Raw genomic sequence first — 22,573 nt, 5'->3', positions numbered from 1 at the left:
TTACAAAAATGGCGCCCTCATTTCTAGAATCGATTCTCGGTCTATCGTTCATCGATAGTCGATACTGATAATCGAAAGTAATGTTCGCGGCAAGGCCGGCTGAACACAAAATCGGGAAAGCCTGATCAGTGTTTGTCACCAAAAACTCTACTTAAGTGAAGGTACAGACAGATCGATTGATTATGAATATGTGATTGGAAGTGGTGCGAAAATGTAAGGTGAAAACTCTGTGTTTGCACTAGCGTAGCACCTTGCTAACAACAGTTTTACCCAGTTTGCCCAGTTTTCGGACAAACAGCTGTCGTAGATCTGTGACTGACTTAGCCCCATAAATGTGGCCTATTTACTGGACTGCCTCCGTAAACATAGGCCACACATCCACATGTACAAAAATCGTGTCGACGGAGCCAAATTTTGATTTTCACATTTAGGATTAGTTTGTACGTTTTTTTTTGCTTTAGAAGCATACTCACCCTCTTTATAGGCTAATCAGAAAGTGCTGCCTTTTTCAGATGTATATTTTTCGTGAAATTTCCAGATTCATGTTTACACGTTTGCGTATCAAAATTTCAACATGAAATTTCACAAAAATTAGACATCTGAAAAAGGCAGCACTTTCTGATTAGCCTATAAAGAGGGTGAGTATGCTTCTAAAGCAAAAAAACCCTACAAACTAAGCCAAAATGTGAAAATCAAAATTTGGCTCCGTCGACACGATTTTTGTACATGTGGATGTGTGGCCTATGTTTACGGAGGCAGTCCAGTAAATAGGCCACATTTATGGGGCTATGACTGACTGTGTTGTGTCAGTATTAATCCTGCATCATTAGCTGGAGTTACCCAGCCCTGAGTTTTATTATTGGGTTGTCATCTAGGGCTGGAGCGCATTTTTCTCAAAACTTGTAGTATTTGCAAAAAAAATTTGGAAAATGTTCAATTTTGTCCCCGTTACACACTAATTGCAACTGCAACTCACCCCAAACTTGCCTGGAATAACCATTACACAGGTCCTTGAAGTAAAAAACGATCCACGATGAAGATTCAGCCTACAATTGCAGTGAAAACAGGAGGAATATACGCTAACTTGACAACCTTGCTGGATTGGCCAGGACCGCTATTGGTTTGTGCACAAAAAAAATTGTGTACAATGAATGGCAGTCGATTAACAGGCACAGAGAGCGATCGCTGTCAACTACTCGTTTTAGCCGGCTGCGCTGGCTGTTGGCGCATGACGTCACGCGGAAGCGTAACACCCGATGACTGTTTCATGCAGTAGTATAAGGTTTACCACTCGCATCACAGCTTTGGTACTGGAACCGCAACCAATAGTGCATGAAACAGTCATCGGGTGTTACGCTTCCGCGTGACGTCATGTGCCAACAGCCAGCGCAGCCGGCAAAACGAGTAGTTGACAGCGATCGCTCTCTGTGCCTGTTAACCCTTACTCTCTGAGGGTAGTTTACTGCATGTCAGTTGGTTATGCCAATGCCCTCCAGCTGCAGTTTATTGGAGGATACTTTGATGTAAGCAGTGAAGGCTCCAATTGGCAGGAGTTGGAGGCCCTGGAGGGTGCCTGATACTGACCAGCTGGGGGCACTCACTTTGTTATCAGAGGACTCTCATTGTTCTCTGTGGCATGTATTGGAGTGCCTGTCCAGTTACCCTTGAAATGACATGGCAGATATTGGAGGGCCATGCAAAAAACATAGGAGATTTTCTTGAGGCACAATTGGCATGCGTTGGAGGGTCAAGTAGGGTAAGGGTTAATCGACCGCCATTCATTGTACACAATTTTTTTTGTGCACAAACCAATAGCGGTCCTGGCCAATCCAGCAAGGTTGTCAAGTTAGCGGTTATTCCTCCTGTTTTCACTGCAATTGTAGGCTGAATCTTCATCGTGGATCGTTTTTTACTTCAAGGACCTGTGTAATGGTTATTCCAGGCAAGTTTGGGGTGAGTTGCAGTTGCAATTAGTGTGTAACAGGGACAAAATTGAACATTTTCCAAATTTTTTTTGCAAATACTACAAGTTTTGAGAAAAATGCGCTCCAGCCCTAGATGACAACCCAATGATAAAACTCAGGGCTGGGTAACTCCAGCTACTGCATCATGCAGATCATGCAATGCATGCAGATATATCTGCATGCATTGCATCATCTGCATGATGCAGGGTTCATGCTAGACCTACAAACACAGAACACTGTCCACCCAGCACGACTCAGCTAAATTAGCAATAATTTAGTGTTATTTTGCACTGGAACTAAAGTGGAAGAAATGTAATGAAACTTGCGAAAGTGCAGGCTTTCAGATTGAACCAGACAAATTAGCAAGATTTATTGATTTTTTAGGATCCAGAAGAACTTTTTTGTGTTATTTATTTTCTTGCAGTGGCTATTGTTACTTACGGAAGCCGTAACGCAACTTTCAACTGATATCGTTGCGGAACTGTCTGGTTCCATAGACATAGTATTCAACTTCACAATCTTTGGCTGTATAGAACCAGAACTAAATATGGTTCTCGGACCTTATTTTTCTTTTTAAAAAAATCCTCCAAAACCACTGATTTCAAAGGGAAGAAAATGAAAAGAACAATTTGATTACAAACAAACCTAAAAGTAAAACTTCAATCTTTTCAGAAAAAAACTTAAATTGTGTAGCATGGCAGCAGTTCGAACCAACGTCCCAAGCTCAGTGAGCTCGCCTGTACCAATCAAGCTACCCAAGCATTGTGGTAGCATGGGTAGCTGTAGAAATACATTAACAGTGTGTTTTTCATGTTTTTACAATGCCATAACGATTGTATTTGGAAGTTGCGTTACGGCTGTCATTACGATAGCCACTTCGATTTTATTTCATGTATTTAGGCCTATAAAGTATCATGCCTATTTTAATTTTTATTTCGGCTAATTTGTTTTTAAATATTGTTCGAGAAGATCATTAAAAATTACCCTTTTTTTCCTCAGGTATTGACTACGGTTAGACAATGACATAACGGAAAATCTTTTTGTAAAGGACGAAGGTTTTATACCGAACTCACAATGGACAATGAAGTGCAATCATCAGCCGCAGATTCCTCTCCGGCAACAGACAAAGAGGCCAAGAAATTGTCCAAGAAAGAACGAAGACAGCTACGCTTGAAGGAACAAGGCAAGCTCGACGGAGCTAAGTCCCCAGCAGTGGGCGGGGCTAGTCAAGGACCACAGGGGGGTACATCAGCTGCACCGGAAACTCAGGGTGCGACAAAGTCTAAGGCAGAGCTCAAGGCAGCAAGACGAGCAAAACAGGTGAGATACTTCAAGGCAGCGTCCAAAACGTGGTCTGGAGCATTGAATTCGTGGTCTGCGGGTAATTTTGTGGGTTGTGGGTTCGAGTCCAGCCTGGGGTTATGGTGCGTGTGCCCTTGGGCAAGGCACTTTGTCAATTATTGCTTCTCCCCACCCAGGAGTAAATGGGTACCTGTGAGGGCAGAGATGGTTATCGTGATTGATTCAAGCTTCCTTGTGCCTAAAAAGGTAGCATCGAGCTGTATACTCCCCAGGGAGCTGAGATGGTATTTGGAATGTTTTAATTTGCCCAATGAGCAGGGGTAATAACAAGCGCTTTGATCTTATTTAAAAGCGCTATATAAGAAAAATCAACTCTGTCAAAAGAAATATCTGGTACCCAGTCGCTATTGCTACACATTTCTATAGTCATGCCACCAGACTACTGAGGGGTCAATCTCAAAAAGTAGGCATGAACCAGTCTACATTTAGGATCGTCCCAACCATAGTTAGGAATTTCTCCAACTATTGTTTGGTACTGCCGGCATAGTTGGGACAATTGTCGTAGTTGGGCGTAAGAGCTACATCTGTTGTCAGCGTTTCCCACATAGATGTAAGAAACAGTTGAAGGCCGAGACGAGAGACGGAGCTTCAGCTTTAGACCATCAACCATCAATGACCCTATCCCCTATAATTGCATGTACAATACACAGTGTGAGATCCGTTTTTATCCCCCTGGCTGTAAGCTGGAGGGGGATGTTGCGATCGGGTATTCCTTTTGTGTGTCTGTGTGAGTATGTGCATATTTGTATGTATGTCTGTCTACTCAGTCATCAATCTCAACCAAACTTGATCTGTCGTTATTGTTCATGGTATCTAGTAAAGTGATTAGACTCGGACAACATGTCATGACATCCAGAGTTACTCTACAGACCTTGGTCCGGTAGCCAATGATTTATGTCAATTTGTTTAACTCTAGTGTCGTGAAAGTTATTGTTTTGTAAGCAAAAGGCCCCTTTTTAGCTTCACAGTTGTGGACTGTATAGTGATCTAGATGTGTTCACTTTCACTTAGTCTACCTTCAGAGGCACACACAAGTGACACAACACTGCCGACTAATACGGCTGCCCACCCATTACCTTGCTAATCCCTGTTGATAGTTATGACATATTCCATTTTGGCTAGGTACATGGACACCGAAAATTGTCCTAACTATAACCGCCTGTACATATATTCAAACTGCCAGCACGCCAGGGGGATCGTGCAAGTTTTACTTTGCAGTATTTTTAAGTTGATGTGACTTTGTTCTCTGCAGGAAGCTGACCGAGAAAAGAAGAAATTGGCAGGCGGGTCCCCGGCTGTGGCAGGAGGCGGGTCAGCCAGTGTGAGTGACAAGCAGCCAAAGCCAAGATTGTCTAAATCAGTATCAGACTCTACAGGTAGGTACACTCATTAAGCAATCAGTTAACCGTAACTCCCTAGGCCTTTTTGCTAGGATGTAGTCTCAATCCTGCAAAATCCTCTAATTGGCCTCATGAAAAAATAACACCTAGCCTCAGTCCTGCAATTTCCTCCATTATTTCTGGAATATGGTCCGTAGAGGGGTGACCACTGCCTGAATCCTGCAAAATCTTGCGGCAGTGACTGTCAATATGTTGAGGCTTGGCCAATGACATCCTGGAGTAGTACGGAGGATTTCAAGCATAATCCAGACCTATATTTATGCATGGCTGAGCAAAAACAACACAAGGTGTGGCCCAAGACTTTGACAAAGTGCATCCTACGAAATCGGTAATGCACTTTTGCCATGCAACTTCAATCCTCCAAATTCTTCCACTTTGACAAAGAGGATTTTGAAGGAGTCAGGGCGGTTAGGGTTAAGGGAATAATTGGGCTGGTTAGAGAGAATAGGCCGATGTATTGAGGAGTTTTGCAACAAGGAGTCAGAAACGAATTATCATTTAAATCTGCCTAAGGATCAAGCACGGCTGGATAGCTCAGTTGGTAGAGCACAGGAACGGTAATCCAGAGGTCGCAGGTTCAAATCCCGCTAAATACCTGTGTTACCGCTGGATGTTTCCAAGTGATTTAACCCAAGTGTCTTGATCATTTATTTGTTAGCGTCCAAGAAAGAGCCCCCTCGTGTGTCGGACGACCTCCAGCAAGATGATCCCAAGGTGCAAAAGAGACGAGCCAAGAAACTAGAGAGACATCAAGTAAGTGTTTAGCATCTTAAAGACTTTGAAGAAGAAAAGACAGTGAGAGGAAATCAGTCAGCCTGTTGCTCTTTGCTCCTGTCTCCGAATCTCGGACATTCCTCAATCGTCCAAGTCTCCCACTGATAAATTTCACAGACTGAATATTCATCTGATCATGTTTATTCATGTCTCCGAATCTCGGACATTCCTCAGTCTTCCAAGTCTCCCACTGATAAATTTCACAGTCTTCCAAGTCTCCCACTGATAAATTTCACAGACTGAATATTCATCTGATCATGTTTATTCATGTCTCCAAATCTCGGACATTCCTCAATCTTCCAAGTCTCCCACGGATAACTTTCACCAATTGAATATTCATCTGATCATGTTTATTTATGTATCTGAATCTCGGGCATTCCTCTATCTCCCAAGTCTCCTACTGATACATTTCACCGACTGAATATTCATCTGATCATGTTTATTCATGTCTCCAAATCTCGGGCATTCCTCTATCTCCCAAGTCTCTCACTGATACATTTCACCTACTGATTATTCATCTGATCATGTTTATGCATGACTGCAGATCCCGCAGCGAGTCGAGCATGAGCGTAAAGTCAGCCTGTTCTCCCATCTAGACCAATATGAGCGACAGGTATCTGTTACCAGGGGACTCAGCTTCGCTAGCGGTGGGATCCATCCAGCTATCTTGAGACTGGGTTTGCAGTACGCCGAGGGGATCATATGTGGTGCTAACGCAAGGTATGTTTATTAACCCTTTCCTTGCCATGGGCGACTTTTGTCGACAAGAAGAACCCCCCTGCTGGTTCCCATTGGCGACTTTAGTCGACCAGGAAACCACACACAGAACACCCTCAACACAGATATGTTCACTACTTTTCAGAAAGGCGGCATTTTGATATGTTTGGCCGTCCATACATCAACCATATACCAGCTGAAAGAGTATGTTCGGATCGTTCTAATGGTGCAGTTTATTCATAGTGTTGCCATTACAAAAATATGAGAAAAGTGCTTCAGAAGTATTCACGCACAAATTGAGGTATGGAGTGCCATTTGGTCATGTGGTGAAATGGCTTGCAGTTTTATAAATGGAACCAGATGAACAAACAGGCATAACTTTCTTATATTTATACATATGGACTACATTTTTACATCACATACAAGAGTAAGGTTCAAGGAACAAACTTTACACACAACTCCTATGATTTAAATCACTCCTTGGCAGTGAAAATCTGGGTTGAAAAAAGCAAGTTTTGGACTTGTGGTCATTTTGTTCACGCTCTAGTGATTTCCGCATGACTGAGCAAACAATTTGGTCCTGGGGAGAGCCAAGTCAATAAACAATGTGGTCATGAAAGGGTTAAAAAGGAGCCTGAAAATGCGCCATTTTGTCCATGAGCTTCCAGACCCCTCCGTGACCTTTCTATGGGCATTTTACACGGAGTTGCTGTGTTGTTGTAGTACGAGTACTACAACACTTGTTCTGTACTGCCTTTTCGAAATGATGTGAACCAAAAAGCACTTAGGATTCAAGATGCTTTGAAGATCACGTTGCCAGAATTATGTTGCCAAATGATGGACATGTTCATTCCTTTACAACGATAATTGATTGACTCTTCATTAACAGGTGTATTGCAATGCTGCACGCCTTCAAGCAGGTCATCGCAGATTACACTACTCCTCCACAGAAGGAGTTGTCTAGAGACCTTGAAAGCAAGATTAAACCCTACATCAGGTGGGTCTCAGTACAAATCTCGATTCATCGATACCAAATAAGATTTTTGTGCAGCATTACAAAATCGAGGAGGGCACGTATCACACATTTTTGTTTGTTTTTATTTTGGTAGCTTTCTGAACGTTTGTCGACCCAAGTCAGTCAGTATGGGAAATGCCATCAAGCATCTCAAGCTACAGATCAGTCACATACCTCAAGATATGACAGACGCAAAGGTAGGTCCTGATCAACATTTCACCCACACCCCCCCCCCCCCCCCCCACCCCACGAGAAACATCCAGCTTGATAATTCTCTTCCTTACATAGCCGTTTCAAGATTTTACTTTTTCTTACAAGCAACCAGTTAGAATTTCAATATTTTTTTAATGTTGCTCTGTCTTGTGTAGGCCAAGGAGCATCTATATGAGTGCATTGACAACTACGTCAAGGAGAAGATTCTCCTAGCTGCCGTGGCAATCTCCAAAGATGCGATCAAGAAGATCAATGATGGAGATGTCATCCTGATATATACATGGTATGTGGTGTTTCAGCATCTTAGCAAAAAAATTGTGCATCTTCCAAGACCACACCCAATGCCACGCCCCTCCCCTGTAATTCCTCATACCCCACCACATCCAAGTGTCTTAAAGCCAGAGTCCATCATTTGCAGCTATCCAAAAAGTAACTGACGTAATTATTGTTGAAAACATACTTGGTTGAAAGATAGTAAGGGGACTAAACTCCCTGTGAAATTATTCTTTCTGGCATGCTGTCATTTTGAAGAAATCAGCAAAAAAACCTTTCCAACGGTGCGTCTCAAGAAGCACTTAAGAAATTTCCGTTAGTAGTTCATTTTTTTATTCGGTGAAGCGCGCGCAAGCGTTGACAAGACACACACGCGCTCGTGGTTAAGTTGCTATAATTCGTCGGATTGGTGCGCAACATCGCGTAGCTGCAATCAGCTCAGTGAGGACGTGTCTCGGACGCTGCATTCAGGCCCAATTCAAAACATGATTCAGCAACTTTTGACTTGAAATCGAGATCCTAGAATGTTGTTTTTCTCCAAATATACAGCTTAAGCTGAGCTGAAACTTCAACAGGTTCGTTGTTCAGCACCCGTCTTTAGATTTTGAGCACTTTTGTTGCTTCAAACATTACAAATGATGGACTGTTCCTTTAACCCCAGTTTATCCCCCATCCCCTTACCCCATGTTACATCACTCCTGATAGGCCTGAGACCTAATGACGTCACGCTTTGTTAACATGTGTGCTTTCCTATGTGGTAGACAGTCCCCACTTTATCTGGCGTACTGACTTTGCTCCCATAGGAAAGCGCATATGTAAACAAAGCCATTATGTCATTAGGTTTCGGGTCTATTCTCCTAGACCCAGCAATGACTTCAGCCGACTGTTAAAATCAGTTATAACAATGAAGCAGTATTGAGCTAACATTTACATTGTATGAATTTGAAATTGTTATACAATCAACTGTCTCACGTTAATCTCCCTATGAAAACATACATACCGTGCAAGTTGTTCTTTCAGTCAAAATCAATCAAGTGACCGTTTTCAACAGTTAAAGGGAAAATACAACATTTGCAAACATCAAAAAATAAAACTACCAAATCATTTTGAAATACCTTGCTGGACTGTTAGTGAATGACAGTGTAAAGCATCCTGTAAAATCATGGCACCTGGTATACTGTCATTTTCAAGAAAAGTGGTATTTTTGTATCAATTTCCAACGCTGATCGGCCGATCAGCGTTGGAAACAACTGGCTTTTTTTCAAATACTGGCCCCAATTGACCATCACACTTGTTTGCAATCGATTACAAACCTATGAACGGGTACGAGCCAGCTAGACTGGTTCCCTGACCTTACAATTCCCCAATGTATGTTAAAGGCTCTGTTTCTTCTTATATGGAGTCAGGGAACCAGTCTACAGGAAAATGATCGTTTTTCTTGGTTTTTATAGCATTTTCAAACACAAAACCTCAAAAAAGTCAGTGTAACTATATTTGCTATATATTTCCAACCCCCCAATTCCATCCATTTATGAAAAATACAGCAAAAGCAAATGATGTATATTCCCTTTAAGATCTCCAAGCCTACTTCAAACAGGATTGACTGGCTGTGACTGTTTATCTATTTTGATACAGCTATGCTTTGACTGTAGGCGATTGATAAGCCAGCTGTGCCTAGCCGTCTTGCCTGCTTTTGTCTGTTGACTGAATTTGACTAGTCACAGTGCTTGCTTGAAATATGATCTGACTGCTGGTGACTAGCTTGTGTAAAAGGCATGGCAGGGGATCAGGATTGATTTTTTGACTGTCTGTGACTGTTCAGACAGCAGGAGGGCTAAAGTAGCGTACAAAAATAGAAATCTAGACGAAAACTGAATCCACCTTCGTTTGTACTAAACAGCTCTTCCCTGATTCGTCAAGTTCTCTGCGACGCCCACAGAGCCGGCAAGAAGTTCCGCGTGGTCATCGTGGATAGTCGGCCTAAGATGGAAGGCATAGAAGCCGTGCGTCGACTCATGAAACACGGCATCAAATGCACGTACATCCTCATCAACGCCGTGTCTTACATGATGCAAGAGGTACATAGCAAACTGGTTGGAATTGGACTCTATCACATACATTTACTGTTTGTATTCCTTACACTAACACATGGAGTGTCATGGCCTAGCGGTTAAGAGCACCGGACTCATGCTCTGATGTTTCAGAGGCAACAGTGGCGTGGGTTCGAGCCTGGGTTGACACTTGTGCCCTTAAGCAAGGCACTTAACCATTATTGCTTCGTCCTTCGGATGGGACGTAAAGCCTCAGGTCCCGTGTGTTGTGTAATGCAATGCACGTACAAGAACCCAGTGACACTTATCGCTAAGAGAAGGGGTTTGCCCCTGTGTTTCTGGCCTCCTGTAGAAACTCCCACGCGAAGAACCAACCAAGAACCAAGAACTAAGAACTGATACGGCAACATATTCCTTAAGATTCATCTGTCGTACTGCCTCACTTTGGAACTCCTTGCTTTCCCCCATGATGGTAGAGTACATCATTTGCAGCTGTCCAAAAAGTAACCGAGTTATTGTTGAAAAGCATACTTGGTTTTAAGATACATGTAGTAATGACATCAAACTCACTGTGAAATTCTTCTTTCTGGCATGCTGTCATTTTGAAGAAAATAATAAGAGAAGGTCATTTCCAAAGATGCGTCTAAAGACACATGTTTTGAAATTTCCAATAGTAGTTCGTTTTTAATTTGGTGAAGCCGTGAATGGGCGCGCGCAAGCGTTGGCACGACTCGCGCGCGGGTGCAGTACCTATTATTCGTCAGTTCAGTGCGTGACATCGTGTAGCTGCAATTGGCTGAATGAGAACGTGTCTCCCGGACGCTGATTTTGGGCGCAATTCAAAACACGACACGGCAACTTTGAATTGAAACCGAGATCCCAGAGTACTGTTTTCTCGGAATATACAGCATTCACAGAGCTAAAAGTTCATCAGGTTAGTTGTTAAGTACGCGTCTTTAGATTTTGAGCACTTTTGTTGCTTCAAACAAAAAACTGCACAAATGACGAATGATGTACTCTACCTTTAAAACTCATTTTTTCATCAATTAAAAAAAAGATTGAGATACATTGAAATTGTTTCTCTAGGTATCCAAGGTGTTTCTAGGAGCCCACGCCTTATTGGCTAACGGCTATGTCATGTCAAGGGTCGGGTCGTCGGTCATCGCAACGGTCGCCAAGGCTTACAATGTGCCGGTACTAATCTGCTGCGAGACGTACAAGTTTAGTGAGCGTGTGCAGACCGACAGCTTCGTCTCCAACGAATTGGGTGAGCATCAAAGTCCACTTCGGACTGGGAATTTCTTGTTATCGTCAGATCTTTGTTTAGACTGTGCAGGCTTGCCACTTTGACAAGTGTTGCAGGTTGTTGCATTTACACGGTGAGTTTTAAAAAAAAGTGGATCCCAAACCCCCAAAAAATATATTTCATATTTAAAAAAATATGTAGCACCAAAAATAATAATGACTGGCAAGCCAATTCCATAAGCTACTTTAAGACAGAAAAATTACTGAAATTGCTCAATCCGTTCAAAGAATATCACCATTTAAATGCAATGACCCTAAAACCTGTTTCGTCCAAAAAAAAGCAATTTATTGTGTATTCTGACTGTTTGGACCAACAAAGAAAATGACATAGAATACTTGTTTCAACAACTGTCAACGACTGTAGAACACAATATCTTTATTAACAACCCTGGTTAGGCAAACAATGTGATTTATAAAATACACTTCTTTTTTTTTAAGAAGGGCCTTCAAAAGGACTTTGTTGAATATTTTTAACTTTTAAACTGAGGTTTTATCGCTAGTGACGTTTGAAGAGGACTGTGATGACGATTCTTGAAATCGCATTTTTGGACGAAAGAGTTCTAGGGTCAATGTGTTTAAACGGTAATATTCTTTGAACAGATTAAGCAATTTCAGTAATTTTTTTTCATCTAAAAGTAGCTTATGAAATTGGCTTTCCAGTCATTATTATTTTTGGTGCTACATATTTTTTTAAAATATGAACTATAACTTATGGGGTTTTTGACTCGCCATGTAGGATTTCTAGCAGAAATACCCTTAAGGGCTAGGGTTCGAGTAATCATAATAGTTTAGAGACATCCCTAACTGGTACTCATTCCTTCACAGGTGACCCAGACGACCTTGTGAAGACCGGTAAACCTACCCAGTATCTTAGCAACTGGAGAGACATCCAATCACTGACCTTGCTGAACCTCGTCTATGATGTCACACCACCTGACTTCATCTCCATGGTGATAACGGAGATCGGAATGTTGCCTTGTACGTCCGTGCCTGTTGTCCTGCGTGTCAAGAGTGTGGACAGCTAACAATTCAAGGCAAAGCAAACTGGACATTGTAATTTTATGGTATGGCATTTGCACAAGAACACTTGGAGGTGCTGTGCGATCTGTTTACTGGAATCACTATAGACAAAGGTGCTCAGATGGGCTGCTTCCCCCCGATTATAGACCCGTTTAGGCACAGAGTCACTGTTTACTCACAGTGGCCCCTATTAATGGCCGACGCATTGTGCCTGCTTATTATTCAGAGTAACCATCATGGAACAGTGTTTCTGTACAATAGTTGGCACAAAGCTTCCACCATCACTGGGGGCCACCGCGAGGGTACAGCGACTCAGTGTCCGCAAAAAGCCTCTCTACTGATGACGTCACATTTGGTTTACATGTTCTTTGACCATGCTCTACAAAGTCGCAAACAACCTCATCTCCATCCCCATACCAGACTTCTTCAAAGAACCAGAAAAACTCGCAGTAGCCAACAGCAACGCTTCATGCGTCTCAATACATCAACGGACACGTGCCGGCACAGCTTCTGGCCAAGGACACAGAGACTAGGATGCACTCCCTCAGAAAACCATTGAGCTGCTCGCTGTGGGGCAGTTCAAGGGGACCATCAATGCCAACTTACATCATGGCGAATGTCCGTTTTACTTGCACCAATCCAAATTGCACTTGTATAAAGAAAGCACAACCAGAGCACATTAAGTGCGCAATGTTGGAAGCACCAAACATCAGTCCCTCATCTAGATGCTGAATAAGCTTTGACGAGAACCGACGTAGATGTAGATGTGCTTTCTTATGGGAGCCTCGTGGGGACGATGGTTTTGTAGCCCCATAGACAAGACCACACTTAAACAAAGTGCGACGTCATCAGTACAGAGGCTTACTGGTCTAGGTGCATATCAACCTTCAAATATCATTTGTGAAATAACGACAGAAAATAGAACCAATACTCCCTCGCATCAAAATAAACCAATTCCCAACATCGTGGATTACTAGAAAGTCTACACACAGAGACAGGCAAATTGACGAACAAACGTTTAAGGACTCTCTGTTTCAGGTTCATTTGTTGTCGATTTCATACACTTTATTTCTCAGCTGATAACGGATGATTAAAAAACTCTCCCAGAAACCCACCGCATACTGCATGTACTTCAATCTGAATACTAAATCATCAAAATAAATCATCAAAGTAAATCAAACTCCACACTCCATTGTTACTGTTAATACTTTAAAGAAATTGCATTAATATAGTTGTAAAGTTCGAGGCTGCTATATTGTGCTTATACTGTTTTGTTTGAAATAAATCTGAAAATAGCTTGGGTAGGATTTGAACTGTATTATGTACGTTTGAATTCTACCTGAGTTATTACTGAGGTTGATCAATGTACATGTGTAGACACAAACAGTGCATGTAAGATCTGCAGCCATTCATACGAGTCCCCACTCTTAAGATCGATCTTAGCTAAGACGCATCCGAAGACCGATTTCACTTCACTCATCTTAAGCAAGAAGCATCAAAACTACCCAGTTGATGGCTGTTTCATGTTTGTTTTTACCGCTTGACGAAACAGTCGTTTCAGACAAAATAAATAGAACACGAACTTTCGCCAGAAAAATTACTCTACTCAATAAATTTTACACACTAGTTCTGCACAACAAAGATAGAGTCATTCTTGCTCCCCGTTTCATCACTCTAAAAAGTTGACTAGGTGTTGGCGTGTAATTAAATTTTATAAATAAGCTATTGTTTATTAAAATTACCCACGAATTCTTTTCAAATCTGCTTCTAAAGCGATCTTAAGTTAAGATCTTAAGACAAGTTCAGCCGCGTTGCTAAGGAAATTAGGACATGTTGAACGCGTCTTAAGTTTGGTGAAATCGATCTTAGGATGACTTTCGAGTTAAGACGAGTTACCCTGCCTAAGACACGTCTTAGTGTTTCGTAGAATCAGACCCTGGAGCAACACACAGCTTGGAAATGTTCATGAAAACCATGGACTATTGCAGCTCATAGACTATCCAAAGAAACCAAGATCATTAAATTGCAGAAAGTGCTAAAATCTGTACATTTATTAGAACAAGATGTCACTGGATCGAACTAAATCTAGATTATTCTGAAGACAAAGTTGTCCCGCTCTGAGTTATAAGAACATGACTTTGTCTTTGGAAGTAGCTTTCGTGAAGAGAGCCTGAATGGTTGCAAAGACGGTGTTAGGCTCGTGTGAGGCATCGACTTTCTCCAAGATGTTCTTCTTCTTGTAGTAGTCAATCAGCGGTGCCGTCTGCTTGTGGTAGGTCGCCAAGCGGGATACCAGCGTCGCTTCGTTGTCATCTGAACGCTTCATGAGTGGCTCACCGGTAACCTACAACAGGGATGAAGAAAGTGCATCAACTATAGAGCCACAAATCTCCATACACGTCGATTCACTCAAAACTTCTAGGCCTTAATCCTAATAATCTATCAAGTAGCTCAGTAGCATGAGCTCGTGTGCCGTGGTATGTGGATTGGAACCCTGGCAGGGTACACAGTACTTGTGTTCTTGGGCAAGACACTTCTCTACAATTGCCTCCAGATTGCACTGATCTTGAGCTGCTGCAGAAGAAATAGTCTTATGGCCTGGGTAATAATTGTAAAGTATATTGAGACCTTTGCTATAAAGCGCTATATAAGCACCACATTATTGTGGACCCTTGGCCATAAAAAAAAAACTGCAAATAAAACTTGCACGATCCCCCTGGCATCCTGGCAGTTTGTATACATGTACAGGCAGTTAGTAAGGACAATTATCAGTGACGGCCTTGATTGTCCACCCGGAAGGTACCAGTTCTCAGTTGAATGGGGAGTTTAGGTTGAATGGGGAGACATGGGACTCCGTGCGGCCTAATGTCGGTGAGTCTTGGTGCATTCCCCTTGCCACTGCAGCATGTAGAGTCATTAATAGTAGACCTACTACTGACATATGTTAAAGTCATTAGTAATACTGAGCTGAGCTCTCCAGAGACCTCGTAAATATCCATATTGGAAAGGATTGTTTGACGTCGGCCTTCTCTCCACAGACCACCTTTTAAGTTTGGTCGAGATTGATGACTGAACTTACAGTGAAGCCCGGTTCATACTTCACGCGAAAGCGAAAGCGAAGCGAAATTTGTGACGTCAACAATACATTTGAAGCGCGTCCACCATTGTTGACGACATGAATTTCGCTTCGCACAAGTATGAACCGGGCTTGAGCAAAATGGCAAACACACACGGACACACAAAAGGAAGACGCGATCGCAATATCCCCCTGTCTGGCTCGAAAGCCAGGGGGATAATAAATCCATATCACCAAAAAAAACAGGATTTCATTAACTACTTACGTCATCCTTCATAGGCACTTTAGGTGGGTTGAACTCCTCATGGTAACTCCGTCCGCTAGCTCTGTGAATCAGCCGACCACAGATTCGCTTGATGAGCAACGAATCATCGATGCTAAACTCCACCACCGCATCCAGCTGCTGCTTCCTGGTCTCAAGAAGGTTGTCCAGCTGTTTGCAATCCAAAACCAAACAAATGAAAACGAATAAAAACTACTGCAAACTGCTTTCTGACTTGATTGACCTGAAGTATACTAATAAAAAAAAATTGGAGGCCTGAACGTTTTGGATCCTGGCCATAGATCATGACAGGATCTGAAAGCTGAAACGTAGGCCCTCTTATTTTTTTAAATTAATTTTTTTAAACCAAAAAAAGATTGATAAATCTTTCAAAAACATCAACAGGAAATACGAGTGCGCTGCCCGAGGGTGATGGCTTCAACCCGCCTGGCTTGAGGTCGAGTGAAAATAAATCCTGCGCCTCGTTCCATTCTTGTCAAAATAATCCCGGCATGAACTGGTTAGCATGATCTGATGTTTTGGTTTAATTCCATTGGTAAACAACAGAGTTATTTAGGATCGAAAGTAGGACGGTTTTTTTGACACATAGTAGCTTCTATTTGTTTGTTACTGTTTAATAGTGTTAACAATTTTGGCCAAAATTCACAGAACCGTTTGGCTGCTAAGCAAATTTTACTGTTACACAAAACTAAGTCGGGAACCAGTCACACACAATCTACACATCACCATGTCATTTTGGCTGGTGCCCTGTGGTGGGCTTGGTGAGATTTTTCTGTGCTGAGCAAATCTGTATCTAAGCAGATTATTTTATTAAACTGGCCTCTGTTTAGACGTACCATTTCTGCTTGGACCACATTTCTTGGGAATCCATCCAGCAGGAAGCCATTAGAACACTCTGGTGTGTCCAGTTTACTGTCAATCATCTTGACTACCAGCTCATCGCTGACCAATGCCCCACTATCATAGACCTTCTTGACCTCTTGACCTAGGTCTGACCCTGATGCTATGACTGCACGCAGCATGTCGCCTGTTGCTAGATGACAGACGCAGAAACGCTCTGCAAGCTTCGGTCCCTGTAGGATTGGGAAAGGGAAGTTCATTCTGAACCCTGACATGGTACTTGTGTTCTTGGGCAAGACGCTTTACAACGATTGCCTTTCTCAGGAGCATAATGGGTACATATGCGAGGGCAGAGACCAGATTGCACTAAAAGACTGCTAAAGAAACTGATGGCTTGATTACAGCCTAATTTCCTACCTCAACCCGATGCAAATTCCATCCATTTTTAGGGAGGGGACTGCACTTTAAATGTACAGTGCTATTTGTGACCTACTGTGGCAAAATGAGGAATGTCCCCCAACCATGTTTTGAGTTATCAATGCCTGAAATTGGGTACACTAAAAAAATAATGTCAAAATCAACACTGATTTTTTCTTATTTTTGAATAGCCAAGGTATCAAAGTTTCACACTATGTATTTTTGTTGAGAAAAAAATATCCCCAAAAGTTGGAAACTGAAGAAAGATTTCCACTGCCGTTGGCGGCGCAATGCGTATTTCTTTTTTTCAAAGCCTTTTTTCTCGAAAAGACGTGGCGAAATTCGGCGGGGCACTGTTGAGACTTGAAGTTCCTGCGGCATATCTTTGGAAGAAATTAAGCTACAGAAATAAATTTGGTATCATTGGAAAGCCAATGATTTGCACTTTAACATGATGTACGTAACTTGAAAAGTCAAAGGTGGGGGTTATTCCTCATTATGATATAGCAGGTCACATTTACAGACAAAACAGGAAAACCTGGGCACACTTCCTTGTTTACTTAAACTTAAAGGGAATATACGACATTTGCTGTTGCTGTGTAATTTTCAGCAATGGATAGATTCGGGGGTTAGTATTTATAGAAAATACAATTTTGTGAATAGTAGATGCTGAAAAAACCAGGAAAAAAAATAATTTTCCTGTAGTCTGGTTCCCTGACCCCACTTACATGAAACAGAGCGATTTATAGACGTTGGGAAATTGTAAGGTCTGGGAACCGGTCTAGCTGGCTTGTGCCCATTCATAGGTAGGTATGTAATCGACTGCAAACAAAATGCACACTAACTAATTATGGAAAATTGGGGGCAGTATTTGATAAAAAGCCAGTTTTATTCCAACACTGGTCGGCCGACCAGTGTTGGAAATTGATACAAAAATACCACTTTTCTTGAAAATGACAGTATACCAGGTGCCATGATTTTACAGGATGCTTAAGACTATAATTTGTTACTTTTGTTTTTAGATGTTCGCAAATGTTGTATATTACCCAGAGATGCCACTTTTCAGGTTTTAACCTGAATTCAGTTTTTTTTCCAAAAATATGACAATTAAAAGTGCTGGATTTGGTCTGAACTATGCAGAAAACACATTCTTGAAAGGGGGTAAGGGTAGATTCAGGTTTTTAGTAGGGGGCCTAGTGTTTCAGGCTTTTTATTGATATATTGGTGGCATCTCTGGTATTACCTTTAGATGAAGGAAATGTTTTTAGCAGACACTGTGCTATGGTCAAGGTCTGGATTGATATGTTTAAAAATTGGAAATTCACCTAGAATTTTATTTTTCCTGAAGAGGCAAATAAGTTTGGAATTTGAAGATTTCCCTGACAATAACTATCCCCTATAAGAGAAATGGTTGGAGTTGGACTGATACGGCATGAGGCATATGATATGTGATTACGCTTCCCTAAATTTCCTGTAAAATTCATGACTGACCACTGAAGCACAAATTAAATTCAGTGAAGCAAATGATCCAAGCAAGTTCTAAATGTCAGACAGTAGAGATAAGAAATGTACATTGGACTAGTGTTTGAACAGTCACCGACAGAATTAAAATCAATCCTCTTCCCCTGCCATGCCTTTTACACAGGCTAGTCGCCTACAGTCAGATCATATTTCAAGCAAGCACTCTTAGTTTTACTAGTCAAATTCAATCAAAAAGATAAACAGTAGGCAACTGGTACGCACTTAGGCCAAAACAAAACTAGATCTGCTTCTGATTACATGGCATTCGAAAATAGCGTAGGTAGGTAGGGAATTTTTGTTTTATCAATTTTTTTGTGTACGATCATATGGAGGCTTCTGCGTGTAGTCAAGGGTAAAAGGTAGAAATTGATGGTTTTGGGTGTTTTTTTCTCACTTTTCCCATAAAAAAAATTAGGGTAGGGGCTGTCAAAATAGGGTAGGTAAGAAAACCCAAAGCAGAACAATTTGTTTGGCCATATCAATCACAAACAGTCACAGCCAGTCAAACCTGCTTTATGTAGGCTGGGAGCTCTTTAACTGTTGAAAACAGTCACTGGATTAATTTTAACTGCAAGGACAACTTGGCACAGGATGTACGTTTGCGTAGGAGCGCCAACATATTCCTGGCTCACATTGATATGGTTTCTGTACATGAAACAGTAGTGCATGCGCATGTATGTCAACTGTTACCACGGTAACATCCAATTATATTTATGTAAATTTACATTGTGTAACACAGTAGCCAAACCAGATGGAAAACATAAGAACAACACTATAAACACCGAACGTTACAAACAAATTAGTCCCTCAGCTCAATTTCATAATTAACACATACAGTACTACGTCACTCCGGTCTCCCCAATCACCATGGCAATGAACTCCCAATTATATTGCATTTTTAACAAATCCTATTACAGCTTTACCATAGGCAGAGCTCCGTCTTAAAGGGAATATATAACATTTGCTTTTGTTGCAATTTTCAGAAATGGATGATTTGGGGGCTAGTATTTTATAGCAAACATTGTTACACTGACTTGTTTGAAGTCTTGTGTTCGTAAATGCTAGAAAAACTAAGACAACAATCATGTTCTTGTAATCTGGTTCCCTGACTTCACTTAGGATGAAACAAAACAACTTATAGACGTCGGGGAATTGTAAAGTCAGGGAAACAGTCTAGCTGGCTTGTACCCGTTCATAGGTTTGTAATCGACTGCAAACAAAATGCGGACTAACTACTGTATGGTAATTTGGGGGCAATATTTGGAAAAAGCCAGTTTTTTCCAACGCCGACCAGCATTGGAAATTGATACAAAAATACCACGTTTCTTGAAAAATGTCAGCACAGTCACCAGGTGCCATGATTTTACAGGATGCTTTAGACTGCAATTCACTAACAGTCCAGTAAGGTATTTCATAATAATTTGTTACTTTTGTTTTTTGATGTTCGCAAATGTTGTATATATTACAATGAAGGAAATTGACAATGTACTAGGGTCAAGGTCTGGTTTGATATGTTTAAAGTTGGAAATTCACCTACAGTTGTTTGATGCTTGCAAATGTTGTGTATTCCTTTTAAATTTTCAAAATCATCATTTCTCAATGATTAAACATGCAGTATTTCTGTTAATGGTGACACTAACCTGTGCATAAATTAAACAACAAATAGATAAACAGAATTAAAAGAAATGCAAAAAAAATTAAACTACAATGTAAATACAACTTAATTAGCATATTTATTAGCATATTCATGACACTGCACCTATTCACAAGCACAAGCATTTTGATCCATAGCCCCGCCTACCTGCACGCCTTTCCCAGCCCCCGGTGGCCCCAGCAACACAACACGCATGCCTTTCTTCTCAGGAGGCGGGGCTACTTCCTCCTCCCCCTCTTCGCTTCTTTCATCCCGTACATCTCCTTTGATCGCGGCCATTGTTCAGAGAATGATTATGCTGAACCTCAGCTCTGCACTACTTCCCTACCATACACTGACTATTGTGTGTGTCCCACACTGAATACACTACTAGTCTGACAGACTGATATGACAGCTATGCTAGATATTTATAGACTGCAAAGCACGCAAGCATGAAATGTGTATGGAGAGCCTTGTGGATCAGCAGCGCTACAATTCAATTATTGAGTTTTCTATGGACAGCCTTGTGCGTCTGGTTTCTACCTCTGCTGCCAAATCATTATTGCATGTATTGTACATTTGATGTAAATTTACACCTAAAGCGCTTGCTCTGTGCAAGTTGGCACACAACTAGATTGCATGTATGTCAATGTCTTTAAAGGGAAGATACAACATTTGCAAACATCAAAAAACGAAATGATCCAATTATCACGAAATACCTTGCTGGATTGTTAGGGAATGACAGTCTAAAGCATCCTGTAAAATTGTGGCTCCTGGTGTGCTGACATTTTCTAGAAAAATTGTATTTTTCCAACGCTGGTCGGCCGACCAGCGCTGGAGAAAACTGGCTATTTTCGAAAACTACTCCATACTTCTTATATAATTTAGTTATACCACATTTTCTTTGCAATTGATTACTCACCTGTGAACGGGTACAAGCCAGCTAAATTGATACTCTGACCGTACAATTCCCCAAAGTCTATCAATTGCTCCATTTCATCTTAAGTAGGGTCAGGGAACCAGACTACAAGAATATAATTGGTTTTCTTGGTTTTTCCAGCATCTTATTGCACTTATTGCCGGTTCCATGTCAGGAACCGGTCCCAGGTTATGGGATCGGGTACCCGTAACCAACTTTACAAATAACTTACAGACTTTTCAAACAATGAAAAAGAAAAGGTTTTGAATGTCATTTGTGGGGATTTTTAAAATGAGAACCAGGCCACATGGGAAAACAAAATATATTTCACGTTTATGGTGCTCGCGAAAGTTGCAGTCTACACAGTAAAGCCACACAGGTCACTGGACATACTTGTATGCTGTATTGACGCACCGATGTATATGTAAACACATTATGGTACAGCCCTTTGTGAACAATCTGAACAGCAACTTCCGAGATTTGGTACCCGTGTTTTTTTTCCATGTCCCCATGCTACCCGTAAATGCACACCCCTAGTTCAAGGAAAGATGTGAAATTAACAAATCGTCGTGTGACAAGGAAAAGGACGTAAGCACTAAGCAGCCCAGGCAAGACAAAGCACTTTTGGAGATAATTGAGTTGAAAGGTTTTGTGCTGCCATTTCTAGATTAAAAATCACACAAGATTGAAATTTTGACTGATTACATTCGCTAATAATTTAAATAATACTGTTCATTTTTAAGTCAAAATATAACTTAATTGTGAAGTTATTCCAATGTTTACACTAACGACCTTTTACCCAGAACTTCCTAAGCCTTTAACGTACGCTTAAGCAGCCAGTGCTCATGTTAAATCCTTACGTCCTTTTGCCGGGAACAAAATTGGCTTTGCGTACCCACTTGAGTGGGACGTTAGGGCACTTCGAACATTTTTTTTTTACATTATAAATATAATTACACGCTTACAATACCTAACTAAAGCCCTAAGCAGAGTCAATTCGACTGTACCACATTTAACAAAAAAATCAACCCAAAAAAAACACCAAGAAAAGTAAAGAATAAACTAACACTTAGTAACAGAAAAAATTGAGGGTATCAATTTACAACTTACGAGAATGTTATGTATCCCCCCCCAAAAAAATAAAATTAAAAAAATAAATAGGCTTTGTATTAAACATGTTAAATGAATAAATAAATCAATCACATTTTTAAAATCAAAACTTTATTGAAAATGCTTCTTTTTTTTAATTAGGCTAAATACGTTTTTTAAGTAATATTTTAACATCGTTTTTTAATAAATATAGTAAAAGTTGACGAAACATGCATCTTATTACATGTTGATAACACGCAGTGCGAGTTATCCGCGTAGGGTAACGGGGACCGAGTTGGTACGTACCTGTGTGCCTTTGCCGGCGCCGGGCGGCCCAAGCAAAATCCCCCGTACTCCTTCGGGTTCATCCGCTGGCTTAGGGACTGGCTCAGCCTGTGGTACCGGGGCCATAACGAAGTGGAATTCCTACGACAATCGCGTCAACTACCAAGGAACAGTAGCTCAAAAGTTATAATCCTGCAATTTATGCCTTACAACAAGTTCAAAACTAATAAAAGACGATTAAACTTTCCAAGACCGATTTGCGTTGCGTGGCAGTGCAGTTTTCACGCACCAAAATTCAGAGCGTAGTCAGATGATTGGTTTTCCGTGTTAAAGGATGTTGAGTAGACTGGGTACTAGACAATTGTAAATGCCATGTGTGACACGTGACTTTTGCCCCGATACGACCGATGATTGAC

General features: G+C 41.2%; 2 protein-coding genes across 3 annotated transcripts; one reads left to right on the top strand and one right to left on the bottom strand.

The window, feature by feature from the left end:
- Window positions 1-71: 71 nt before the first annotated feature.
- On the top strand, window positions 72-13,204 carry LOC119724408 (translation initiation factor eIF-2B subunit delta-like). The gene is made up of 11 exons (XM_038195450.1): window positions 72-161; window positions 2,964-3,284; window positions 4,579-4,702; window positions 5,385-5,479; window positions 6,045-6,220; window positions 7,107-7,214; window positions 7,327-7,429; window positions 7,601-7,728; window positions 9,619-9,796; window positions 10,856-11,036; window positions 11,900-13,204. Exons 2-11 carry the CDS (start codon window positions 3,039-3,041, stop codon window positions 12,097-12,099), a joined length of 1,539 nt encoding a protein of 512 aa, XP_038051378.1. The 5' UTR covers window positions 72-161; window positions 2,964-3,038; the 3' UTR covers window positions 12,100-13,204.
- Window positions 13,127-22,493, bottom strand: LOC119724411 (adenylate kinase 2, mitochondrial-like). Of its 2 annotated transcripts, none has more exons than XM_038195456.1 (4): window positions 22,179-22,493; window positions 16,290-16,526; window positions 15,436-15,603; window positions 13,127-14,438 (listed from the first exon to the last, which is right to left on the bottom strand). In XM_038195456.1, the coding sequence occupies exons 1-4, from the start codon at window positions 22,281-22,283 to the stop codon at window positions 14,217-14,219; spliced, it is 732 nt and encodes a 243-aa protein (XP_038051384.1). In that variant the 5' UTR covers window positions 22,284-22,493; the 3' UTR covers window positions 13,127-14,216. The 2 variants fall into 2 exon arrangements, with proteins under 2 accessions (XP_038051384.1, XP_038051383.1); XM_038195455.1 differs by lacking the exon at window positions 22,179-22,493 and adding an exon at window positions 20,033-20,209.
- Between the last annotated feature and the right edge of the window lie 80 nt (window positions 22,494-22,573).

This window comes from Patiria miniata, unplaced genomic scaffold (genome assembly GCF_015706575.1).
Source record: "Patiria miniata isolate m_02_andy unplaced genomic scaffold, ASM1570657v1 HiC_scaffold_18, whole genome shotgun sequence".
In the NCBI taxonomy this organism is placed as follows: domain Eukaryota; kingdom Metazoa; phylum Echinodermata; class Asteroidea; order Valvatida; family Asterinidae; genus Patiria; species Patiria miniata.
The sequence above is the reverse complement of the archived record's forward strand: the minus strand, read 5'-3'. Positions and strand labels throughout refer to the sequence as shown.

Coding starts and splice junctions, on each gene's coding strand:
- LOC119724411 (XM_038195455.1), bottom strand. CDS start 20,164: ATGGCCGCGATCAAAGGAGATGTACGGGATGAAAGAAGCGAAGAGGGG. Junction 16,527..20,032: donor GGGCTGGGAAAGGCGTGCAG/GTAGGCGGGGCT, acceptor CCAATCCTACAG/GGACCGAAGCTTGCAGAGCG. Junction 14,439..15,435: donor AAGTGCCTATGAAGGATGAC/GTAAGTAGTTAA, acceptor TCCCTGTTGTAG/GTTACCGGTGAGCCACTCAT.
- LOC119724408 (XM_038195450.1), top strand. CDS start 3,039: ATGGACAATGAAGTGCAATCATCAGCCGCAGATTCCTCTCCGGCAACA. Junction 3,285..4,578: donor CAGCAAGACGAGCAAAACAG/GTGAGATACTTC, acceptor TGTTCTCTGCAG/GAAGCTGACCGAGAAAAGAA. Junction 7,430..7,600: donor AAGATATGACAGACGCAAAG/GTAGGTCCTGAT, acceptor TGTCTTGTGTAG/GCCAAGGAGCATCTATATGA.